Raw genomic sequence first — 12,014 nt, 5'->3', positions numbered from 1 at the left:
CACTTTCTCTTCCCCTTTCCTTACTACTTCTACTCGTTAATCCCTTCCCTCCCTATTAACCCTGGCATATGCTGCCTTCACTAACAGTTTTGCAGGCTTCTGTTTCCATGCATCTTCATCCCCAGACATGGGTTACATTGATCATCATTATCAGCACACAAAGAGGAGTTTGAATTCCACAGCAATCAAAAAAGCACATTCCTGTACCATTCCAATACTTGGAGTAATAGAAACAGCCACGTGCTTGCCTCAGCGCTGAGTCTGAGGGGTAGGGTTCACTTACTTTAGTGATCATTGGGGGTTCTTAATTTATTGTTACTACAGATGTTATTAGTGTCATGCCCTGAACAGAGCTTTAGGGACCCGTTTATAAGCTACATTTCACTTTATACTGCATTTAATAGTAAATAAAGGTGATTCTCATTATGATTGTCACTATTCCCTTTACAAAGAATGTAACAATGAAAACCCAACTGATCTATTATAATGTGCAGCTAGCTGAAGACACACAGATTCCAAGGATGTAATTCCTGTCTCTGAACTCCCTTCATCTCACAGTAAAGGCCCACCTACACAGGACGACTGTTGGGCAAAAGATGCCTGACACTTGTCCCTGCGTTTCCTCGCTCCTGTGCTGTTGCACAAGAGCTAGCAGAGCTGGCTTGTTCACAGAGTGGCCAACACCCTCCCGCCCACCTCGACAGCAATACTAGCTCCCTTGTGACAGCACAGAAGCGAGGACATGCGGGGACAAGCGTCAGGCATTGTCTGCCCCACACTCATCCAGTGTAAGTGGACCTTTAGGCTGAGAATATCCTGATAGTAAGTTCAGAAATAATAACTAATTGCCTGGAATCTGTGTCTCTTCAGCTTTCTACGCACTATAGTAGTACACGGTCATGTTTCATGGTGACAGATCCTCTTTAAGGTTCGTAGTTTAGCTATATGCTGCCACCTACAGACAGACTGAATGCATAGGATTTGGTTCTTGATAGGGAGGATGAATGATTTGTATCAGTGTGTCTCTTGCACAGTAATATTTGGCCGAGTCCTCAGACTTCATGTTGTCCATTTGTAGATGTAACATGTTGTTACTGTAGTCAGTAGAAATTGTGAATCGTCCTTTAAATTCATCAGCATAGTAAGTGCTTCCTGAGACTATCCGGCATAACCACTGCAGCCTTCCATCAGACGTCTCTCTCACCCAGTTCATCCAATAACTACTCATAGAGAATCCTGAACCTTTACATGAGAGTTGGTGAGAACCTCCAGGCTTTATCACCACGGGGTCTGATGGCTGGGTAAGACTAGTATCCGAGTAGACACCTGGAGAAAGAGGCAATAGTGTAGCTGAAAGCATTGCTTCACTAGTAACACTATGTTATAATGTAACATGGCAATCTATAGTATGTGAACCCCTGGGTTATTATACCTGCCAAGCAACAAACGGATATGAAGAGAACTAGAGATGTCTTCATGGTTGCAGATGATGACAAGTGATGAGATGCCCCTAACTTGCAATGTCCTCTAATATATCGGGCAGATTAAGGAACTGATTAATAAACAGGAAGTTTGTCACCATTATTTGCATAGCAAAAATATAAATGTATTACGAACAGGAGGTGAAACAAACTTGTCTCCATGTTCATGATGACCTATCAGGAGCAGCATGAATTAGTGGCAGGGCTGTCAGGTCAAAGGTCATGAAAAAGCTATGCAACTGTGCAAAATCACAAACATACATGCTGAGCTTAGGGGCGAGAGTATGTTTCAAAAAGTGCAGTTATGATACCTTAAAGACTCCCACGAGCTTCTCAGAATAAACACCTGAATTTGTCTTTTTCTCTGGACAACTCATCCAATAATCACAGACAGCCCCGTTTTTATGATACACTGGAAATAATATAATAATGAATGATAAAGATTATAAGGCTGGGTTCACACAGGACGGATTTGCCGCGTAAATTCCATGCAGAATTAGCCAGGATTAGCCAGCCATGTGGAGAGCTTTTGCAAAAATCTTGTCCACACAGGGCAGCCAATCTGTCGCAGCAAAGCCGGTCAGATTCGGCGATGTGGCTCGGAATTGACAGCCGCGGCATGTCAATTCTTTTTTTTTTTCCGTTGCAGCCTCACTCCTCTCTATGGGTAGAGAAAGTCACAACGGAATGCTGGCGGCCGAACTACTCCAAAACCCATGGCGAAATGCCGCGGGTTTTGAAGCTGCGGCTCTCCTGCGGAAATCTTGTTGCTTTTCGGTGCGGCCAAGCCGCGAGATTTCTGTGTCGTGGTAACCCAGCCTGACTGATGCGTGTTTATACATCAGATACTGAGAAGAACTCATTACCAGCATTTACTGTGATCTGTAAAAGGGCAATAATTACACATCATAATAGCCTGCTCAGCTATCACCCGCCTCAAAAAAATGACTGACAAAGTGTCCCTTATCAAGGAATTTACAGCTTCCTGTCTCCACACAGGCTGCACGGTGTCAGATCTCTGGGGGTTTGCATTTATGTCCCTCTTTTTTGCCCTTGCTTGTCCAGGAATTGGTAGAGTCCACGGCTGTGTAATTGTACCTATAAATTGCTTGATAAAGAACGCTGAAAGGTGAGTATATATATTTTATTATTTTTTACACATTTTAGGGATTATTTTCAGGGATGGGCTTATGTTTAAAGCCCTTCCCCATAAAATCACTGCAGGGCTTGCTGTCATCCCATTGCTTTCCATGGAGCTGGCTATAACGCCGGCTCCATTGAATTCAATGGGAGAACATCGCACTCCTGTGTCAGAGGATCGCAATCTTCACTGTATGTTTTCAATGGGGTCGGCACCGGCCCCGCTAAGCACAAGGTGAAACTCCAGGATGTGACAGCATCCAGGGGTTTCACACCCAAAAAAGACAGATGCTGCAGTTACCCTCAATTTAAAATCTGCTGCCCTATATTTACCGCTGCGTATTTTTGTGCGCAGGTAAATATCGGGCATATGACCGCTGCCATTAAAAAGCATTGGTTCTTAATACATGCGGATCGCAAATGCAAGTAACATACGCACATATAAATGTCCGTCTGACTGAGCCCTTATAGAGGATTACATGCATCCTAAATTCAGAAGTCTGTGATACGACTGATTTTTGAAATACTCTGTGAATACATGAGGCCCTTAAGAAGTGACAAGTAGTATTGTGTGTACCTCCTTATAATGCCTTCACACTTGCGAGAAAATCGCCTATTTTTTGAGCGATGTGAGAGTGAGTGAAAACGCTGAATTATATAACCAATGATGTTCAATGGTTTCCTTCATATTTGCGATGTTTTCACTCATCCAATCTTGCAAGAAAAAAAAACTGCAGCATGCGCTATCTTTCAACGTTTTTTTTATCTCCCATGTTTCCCCATGGAGCCTCCCTTTTATCACTTTGCTAAGCACAAACCTGCGATTTCCTTGTGATGTGATCCTTTTTTAACTTTAAAAACTCCTATTGACTTCCATGCTAAAAACTCAAGGCAAAATCGTGTGAAAGAAACGTGAGAGAAAATCGCAACCGGTAGTAATATTTTTGTGAGAAAGAGCAGTGCTAACACTCAAAAATTGTGGGAGAAAAGTCACGGTTTTGCCGCAATTTTTTTGTTGCCATATCATGATCGCCAATGTGAAGGAGTCCTTATTGTTAATAAGAATTTGCAGATATTTCCCAGACAAACTTGCATGGCCTTATAAGTCTCCTTACACGCCTTGGGGGGCGCTCCTTAAAAAGGCATATGCCTCTCACTAGCCAAGTCAGAAACCTACTGCAAACTGATAAGCGGCAAAACCCCGAAACAGCTGTATGTGTATGGTTTTTAGGGTATAAAGGGTCTGACATTGATTTGCTATTTACAACATAGACATGTCAGGAGACGTGACCGGTCATCTCTAAGTGATAAATAACTGTGTTGAGCAATTATTGAAAAACTGAAAAAAAAGTGTTAGGAGTCCCCGGATCGATTGCTATAAAATAAACATGAATTGGAACAGACAGTTCCAAATCCCACTGATTTCATTTGGAATAAAAATTAGCTTTATTAATGTACATACATGCGTGGGTTAATGTTTTTATTCATGTGCCTCAGTTGTTAGCACTGTTGCCTTTCAGTGCGGGGGGCCTAGGTCCAAATTCTATCAACATTAACATCTGCATAAACTCCATCCAGATGTTAACCTTATTCAGATTTGAACCTACAACCTCAGTACTGCATAGCAGCAGCTCTAACAACTGAGCCACCACAGTTGTCTTTCCTGCTTTAGAGTTGACAAACAACAGCAAGAATAAACACAAAGAGAGCAGAAAAACCCTTTCTCCTCCTCCAATTAATAAAACCATGTTATTACACAGCGCTGGAACAGAGAATGCAGTAAGTATCAAACAGTTCCCGGAGCTCCCCATGCCCTCATCCTTGAACCTCATGATGGAATTTATGTGGCTTAAAGCTGATGACAGGTTTACCTTAAAGATGCATTTACACGGGCGAGTGCAATATCAGGCCTCAGTCAGACGGGCGATTTTTCGCGCGATTTGCGCATGCGTCCGGTGATTTTTTTTAAACCATTGCTTTGCAATGGTATCGGACACATGAGCGCTTTTTATGCGCTCGTCCGATAAATTATAGAACAGAAATTGCAGATCGCACCTATCTGCGATCTGCGATTCCTGTTCTCTTCTCTACATGCGCTCAATGGGGCCGGCGGCAGCAACGCCGACCCCATTGAGAACATATAGAAGACAAATCATTCTTCTCTGCCACAGCTGTAACAGCTGTGGCAGAGAAGAACGATGTTTGCCCATTGAATTCAATGGAGCCGGCAATACAGCCAGCTCCATTGAAAGCAATGGGCTGCCGGACAGCGCTGGATGAATTGTCGGGAAGGGCTTAAATATATAAGCCCTTCCCTGCAATTCATCCAGAAATGTGTTAAAATAAAAAATATATAAATACTCACCTTGTCCCGGCAGCCGGAGTTCAGCGCAGCCGGCCTGCAGTGGGTGTGAAGGGGGTGTGACTCAAAGCTGCCCCTGATTGGCTCAGCTTGAGACAATCAGAGGCAGATCTCACTCACATCCATTCATCATGAATGGGTGTGAGACCTGCCTCTGATTGGCTCAGGCTGAGCCAATCAGCCAATCAGCCTGAGCCAATCAGGGGCAGCTTTGCGTCACACCCCCTTCACACCCACTGCAGGCCGGCCGCGCTGAACTCCGGCTGCCGGGACAAGGTGAGTATATATATATTTTTTTATTTTAACACATTTCTGGATGAATTGCAGTGAAGGGCTTATATATTTAAGCCCTTCCCGACAATTCATCCCGCGCCCGCCCGCAGCGCATTGCTTTCAATGGAGCCGACTGTATTGCCGACTCCATTGAATGCAATGCGCTGGACAGCTCTGGCCCATTTCTAATGAAACGCGGCTAGGAGCAGATTTTCGGGCGATTTTTGGGCATCGGTCACGCGATTTGCGGATGCGCATCCGTCATGCGATCCGCAAATTGCGCAAAAAACCGCCCGTATGACTAAGGCCTCAGGCCGCGAAACTCAAACTGATATCACACTTGTATACCTGTGATTCTAGGGAGAAGAACACATCACATCGCTGCACTTGTGATCTTCATATGCGTGAAAATCATATGTTCCAATAATAAAAAAAGAAAGTCACACTCGCATAAGACCTGCATTTAGATGCGAGTGCGATGCAATTTTAATTCACTCTCTAGGGATTAATTGAACAGAATTGCCCAAAAATAGGAGATGCTGCAATGTTGCAATATCGCATCATTGCTGCAAAAGAAAAATCACAAATATACATACACCGGTTTAAAATAATGGGATATTTTCACATAAGATTTCTGTCATCTCTCAATGCACAGAAATCACCCGATAAAATCACCCCTGTAAATGTACCAGAACACAAACTAGTTTCCAAGTGAAATGCATTCGGAGTTATTCTCTCACTGCACGATATTTTAGCTTTTTGTTTGTATTCCACTGTTATTCTTCAGTTCTCCGTATCGTTTTAGGACGTGTACTGCCCCCTAGTGAGGAAATGATGGATCATTTTACCAGTTTATGTCACACTCAGACATTGTCTTGTATCAGTGTGTCTCTTGCACAGTAATATCTGGCGATTTTGCGCGATCGCGATTTTAACATTACAAGTCCCTTAGACCCCTGCAGAGAAAAAAATGCTGCGAATTTCGCAGGGAAAAAAATCGCCAGTGGGTGGGCGCCCTTAGGAGGAGGGAGTAGTAGACTGAACAAAATGGACACAAGAATTTTTTCACCCTAGCATACTATGTAACATAAAAAACCCATACAAATGTTGCCCTTGGTCAGATTTGAACATAGAACCCCACCACTGTAAAGCAACAGTACCAATTACTGAGCCACCACACTTCTTTGTTCTGCTCCAGAGGATAGCAGAAAGCCTAGGTATGGTGGCTCGGCTGTTAGCATTGTTGTTGTGCAGTGCTAGTGTCCTATGTTCAAATCTGTTCCTGGCCAATATCTGGATGGAGATTTTATGTTCCATTTTTGTTTATTCTTGTTTTTATTCTCCTCCTCCAGCACAGAGCAAATGTGGTGGCTCAGCTTTTAACACTGCTGCTTTGCAGTGGAGTTCAAGGTTTAAATCTGACCAAGGGCACATTTGGATGAAATTTTGTACATTCTTGTTTATTCTTGTTGTTCTTCCCCCTCCAATGGAGCAGAACAAACAAGTGTGGTGGCTTAGCTGTTAGCAGTACTGCGTTGCAGTACTGGAATTGTAAGTTCAAATCTGACCATGGGCAGCAGCAAGCTGGAAATACTCAGAGTTAATGTAGATGTTTTCATTAACCTCTTTGAACAACATGGCGTAAACGTACGTCCTGGGGATAGCGCAAGATCAATAGAGATCTTGCAGTATACGGCAGCGGGAGGCGGCTGTCACTGATATCCGGGCTCCTGCTGCAACAGCAGGGGTGCATTAGAACAGTGACCCCCGCTGTTAACCCCTTCCCTCCCACTATCTACATAGATCGTGGCATGGGAAAGGTTTACAGAGGGAGCGTGCTCCCTCTGTGACATTATCGGGCTCTCGCGATATAATCGCAGAGAGCCCAGCTGGTTGCCATGGTAACATGACGCAACCTACAGGTGTCCTGTATTACCACTGCCTATGATCGCTGTAATAAGGAGAGAAGTCCTGCAATGCCTTAGCAAAGCAATCATTGGTGCTATGCTGCAAGTCCTGCATAAAAAATTGAAATCCTACATATTTGGTGTTGTCGTGTCCGTAACTACACGTACAGTAAATTGAACATGCTTTTTATCCTGCATGGCAAAAAGTGTAAAAAATAACGCTAAAAAACTGAGTCAAAATGTTAATTTGTAGCCTTTTGCCTCCCAAAGAATGCAATAAAAGTGATAGAAAAAGCCGTGTGTACCCTAAAATGGTACCAATAAAAACTACAGCTCTACTTTTTGGTCTAGTTGTCATTCTACGAACTCGCAGAAACAATGTATTGAGTCATTTTTGCTGTATGATTAACTCTGTAAAAAAAAAAAATCTATGGCAGAATTTATGCATTTTCTCTCCCTGTTACCATAAAAAAAAATAATAAAAGTTTTATAATATAGTCTATGTACCCAAAAAATGGCAACAATAAATACTACAGTATTCCACGCAAAACAAAAAAAAAACCCTTATACGGCTATGTCAATAGAAAAATAAAAACGTTATGGCTTTTGAAAAATGGAGATGAAAATCCACTAAAAATTGTTGCGTCCTTAAGCCCAAAATTGGCCATGTCCTTAAGGGGTTAATGTGATTTGAACCTAGGACCCCAGTACTGAAAGCTAACGCCTTGATCCACATTGGTAGAGAAACACCCACACTACCTTTCTTCTTTGTTTTTTTGATTATCTGCCAGTATTGAAGAAATAGAGTTGAATTTCCTGAAGAAGAGAGAGTTTATTATCTTTGTATCTGTGTGCTCTGTCTCCTCTTCATGTCAGAAGTTAGTCTAACTATCAGGGGGCTGCTTCATCTTTAGGGCAGTCTAGGTGCTGTCAGATTTAAGGGAGACATTTATGTTTTAGTCAAACTTGTGAATTTTCTGATGATCCAGCAATAATGTGCTGGCGAAACGCGTCAAGATAACCTTCTTAGTGACAGCAGTGAGAGTTAGCATTCTCTGGGCAATCACTCAGTTTTAGCAGTTACTCCACGAGTGGATATGTTTGAGAATATATGCAGTTTAGGGACACAAGTAGTATTATTCTTCAGTGGTTTAGTAAGCTTTATTTTCACCTTTTGACCCCGGGGACATTGCATTTGATTGCAGTATATTGACCTGTATAAATCGTAGGTCTCTCTTTTTTCTGATCATTGCTGTCTTCCTTGGTTTAGTAACGATTGTTTGGGACTGCTATGTAGCCTCAACCACTCGGTTTTTGTGGCCTGTCTTAGACATTATTAAAAAAATGTATATTTTAGGGGTGTCCCCAGTGATTGTGTTTCTATATTCTGACACTCCCCTTTGTCATACTGTGATTTTACTCTAACTTACCCCTACAGAAACCAGGATATTACCAATCTCTTTTTTTTTCTACCTAGCCCGCTTATGTCTGCAATAAAATATATGAACGTGAGTGCTTTGAGCCACTTACAGATCCCGCAAACCATCAAAAGGAGGACACTTACTAGAAAAGATGGTGATCTTTGTTTTGTGGTGTTCTAGAGACTCTGTACACTTAAATTGGACAAAGTACTTGTATTTGGTGCCATTATAGACAGGACAAATAAAAGTGAACCTGTCAGGTGACTTATGCTGCCCTAGCTATATACTGCCCCCTATGTGATGTGTAAGTTTACATTACTTGGAGCAGGATTTCTGAGTTAAGTTTTAGGGACAAATCTTGAGGAGCTCTCGGGCTGGTCCAGCGGGACTCATGATAAATTTCTAAAAACATGGGGCCCATGGCGGTCCATCAGGAGGACAGCAGCTGGTGAGCTTCGGTCGTGCGGCATGTGCGGAGCAGATGGTGAGTCGAGCCCACCGCAACTTTCCTCATGATCAAATACACCTCCAATAGGCGGAGCTGCGACCCCACCTATGGCCCCTCGGACTCCTGCTGGTCCATCCCGTTGCTCAAACTCTCCTGCCGATATCTCTCAATGTGTACTGAGGCATCTTCCCCACCCTTCCTCCCCCCCCATGCTATAACCCCCCCCCCCTGTTTCCTCCCCCGCGTCCTTACCCACACCACCCCCACTCCTTACTGCTTGTTTGTCTTCCTTTCTTTTCATTGGTAGATGCTAATAGGGGGTTTGCTGTATCCTTTCAGTTCCTTCCTTTTCACTGATACAGCTCCCCACTGTCTATGGTTACTCCTAACCAGGGACTCAGTGCCAGTTATAATTGATTCTCTGTTGCCAAGGGTGCATATCTGTGTCCTTACGAGTTCTTTGTGTACTGACCCCTGGTCTTCACTTTGTTACTATGTATGCATATACTGTAAAACCCTAATAAACATTGATTTAAAAAAAAAAAGTTTTAGGGACACTAGCACATTTAAGGCTGAGTTTATGCATGTTATCTCATGGGCAGCACACGGCCCGATTATAGCCTATGGGGTTATGCAGATTGGTGCTTCATGTCATGGATGAGAAATAGGATCTGCTAATGCCTATCTATGCGCTCTGTCTGTGTAAATCAGACTTTATGCAGAAATTTCCCATTCCATATGGAACAAAAAGAAACTGAATAAAGGACAGCGCTCAACTTCACTATAAATGATTCTGTATAGAATTATGTGGAGAAATGTGTGAAATGGGACTTACCCGGAGCGGGTGGGGGGACCCAGGAAATGGGTCGCCCACCACACACCTCCACGTCCTGGAAAGGGTATCAATCAAACTTGATGGTAATCCACGTCCTGGTTTCCTAGCCCCTATGCTAGAGGGGGGAAAGAGCTGGCCTTCTTCTGAACCGTGTGTGTTCCATCCCAGGCGTCATGACGTCATACGTCAGACGCACCATTCAGTGACAGTGAGCGCGTCATGTGACTTTATGCGCTCCATCTTCCAGACCGTGTGCGTTCCATCCCAGGCGTCATGACGTTACACGTCAGACGCACCATCTAGTGACAGGGAGAGTGTCATGTGACTTTACTAATCACAAGACCCGCGTTACCAACACATTCCTGTTCAGCCCTGGGCCACATCGGGCCTCCGGAAGAAATCCCCGGACCGGATGTTCTATCCTGCGTTCCATGAGAGCGTCCTGACGTCATACGCCAGATGCGTCCTGTAGAAACATTGAATGCGTCATGCGACGTTACACGCCGCATGACCCACACTACTGCGTACCCCGGATAGAGGTTGCATCTGGACACGGATGTAATCGCCAGGACCGGATATTCCCTGTTTTTTTCATTTCCGGGTCCACCGGAAGGAAAATGGAGCCCTTGCACCGGCACTACCAGTACATCCTATTAGCTACTACTTTGATGTAAGTCCCACAAGGGGTCTTTATAGTCTTGTGTATTGTGATGTTTTCATTTGTAACCTGACGAAGTCGCTGTAGTGCGATGAAACGCGTTGTTTATTTTATCCTTTTTAAAGATCTCAATTGGATCTTTTTGTCTTTGACAGATCGTTTCCTGTGAGCGCCGGGCTTTTTTCCTTTTTTCCTACTTGTTTACATTGTCTCTAAGTCGCACCCCCATCCAGGGACTGCCACCAGACGAACCAATGCAAAGGCATTTGCCAAGAATGTTTTCCCTGTTGGAGGAGGAGGGGGATGTTTTTCAGGCACTACGTGTCCTCTCCACGTGTCCGTGGTTATATGCACCTTAACAGTAACCGCGTTGGTGGTAATGTGGTGGTGACTGCGGACCTAGTAGCGCGGTTTTATTTTGTTGGTTTTCGGAATGTGGCCAGGATTAAGTGGGCCGTGGCGGGGGGATGGTGGGGGGGCTCTCTTGTAGTGTCGGTAAAGGTGAAAGATGGAGCGCAAATAAACCCATTCATAGTCAGAACTATTCAATGCAGCGTCAATTGGCGAATATGATAATCAATGCTGGAAGACATTTCTTGTTATCATTTCATACAATGACTGAACCTTATGTTTATAATAAATACCCCATATTTAACCTAGACTTCTTGCTGTTCTACAATACAGTATTTATAAACCCATTTATGTAAGATCATCAATGCCCATAAATTATTCTTCCATAGTAGAACCAATTACATTTCATTTCCATATTTACACTACAAATTTTTTTCCCTTTACAATATATAAGAGACATAACGTATAAAAAACGTATTATGACTCACCCTTCCCCCCTACCCTTCCCCTCCCCACTAAAACGCAGTTGCTAAACTCAAATCAAATACCTTCTGTATGGATATATATGTTAATAAAATTCAATATACAGCATTACCTTAAAATTTCTCCAAGACCCTTATTCTGCTTTTTACTCAGAAATCCTGCTTGAAATGATACAGCATAAAGCAATATATGGTAGAGCTTAGAATCTATTATATTTCGCTCTTACAAAGGGCAGCGTAAGTCACCTGACAGGTCCGCTTTAATTGATTAGTATAAGAGTTTTGAAAATTAAGCTAAGAGCCAGACGTATATAAAAACGTACCTGTTAAACCTCCTGCTGCTTCAGCACTGATACGACTGTCACCATGCTCCTTAACGGGCTTTGATTCCTTATATGGTAGTGGTGACATGATGTCCATCCAGGTGACGTCTGCAGCCGTTCACTGGCCTCAGCAGTCTCCTGCCATGTATGCAAGTGTAGTGGCCCAGTACATCCATTTCTGGCCCCCTTCATAATGTCATACATGTCATGTCTTTTGTAGGTGTGCAGTGCAAATTGTCTAGTCATTCTGTTATGTGTATTGCACAGCTGCAGCAAGTGAGAGGTTAAGTGTTGCATGAGCCTGGGAGATGTTTGCAATGTATCAATCTATAT

The 12,014-nt window shown here is 43.3% G+C and overlaps 1 gene segment (V, D, J or C); it reads right to left on the bottom strand.

Moving 5' to 3' along the window:
- Positions 1 to 955: 955 nt before the first annotated feature.
- LOC136628912 (Ig heavy chain V region 914-like) lies at positions 956 to 11,769 on the bottom strand. The segment is given in 2 exon segments: positions 956 to 1,326; positions 11,682 to 11,769. Coding segments are annotated over 2 exon segments (459 nt in total).
- Between the last annotated feature and the right edge of the window lie 245 nt (positions 11,770 to 12,014).

The sequence above is a fragment of the Eleutherodactylus coqui genome, chromosome 5, assembly GCF_035609145.1.
Source record: "Eleutherodactylus coqui strain aEleCoq1 chromosome 5, aEleCoq1.hap1, whole genome shotgun sequence".
NCBI classification, from domain to species: Eukaryota; Metazoa; Chordata; class Amphibia; order Anura; family Eleutherodactylidae; genus Eleutherodactylus; species Eleutherodactylus coqui.
The sequence above is the reverse complement of the archived record's forward strand: the minus strand, read 5'-3'. Positions and strand labels throughout refer to the sequence as shown.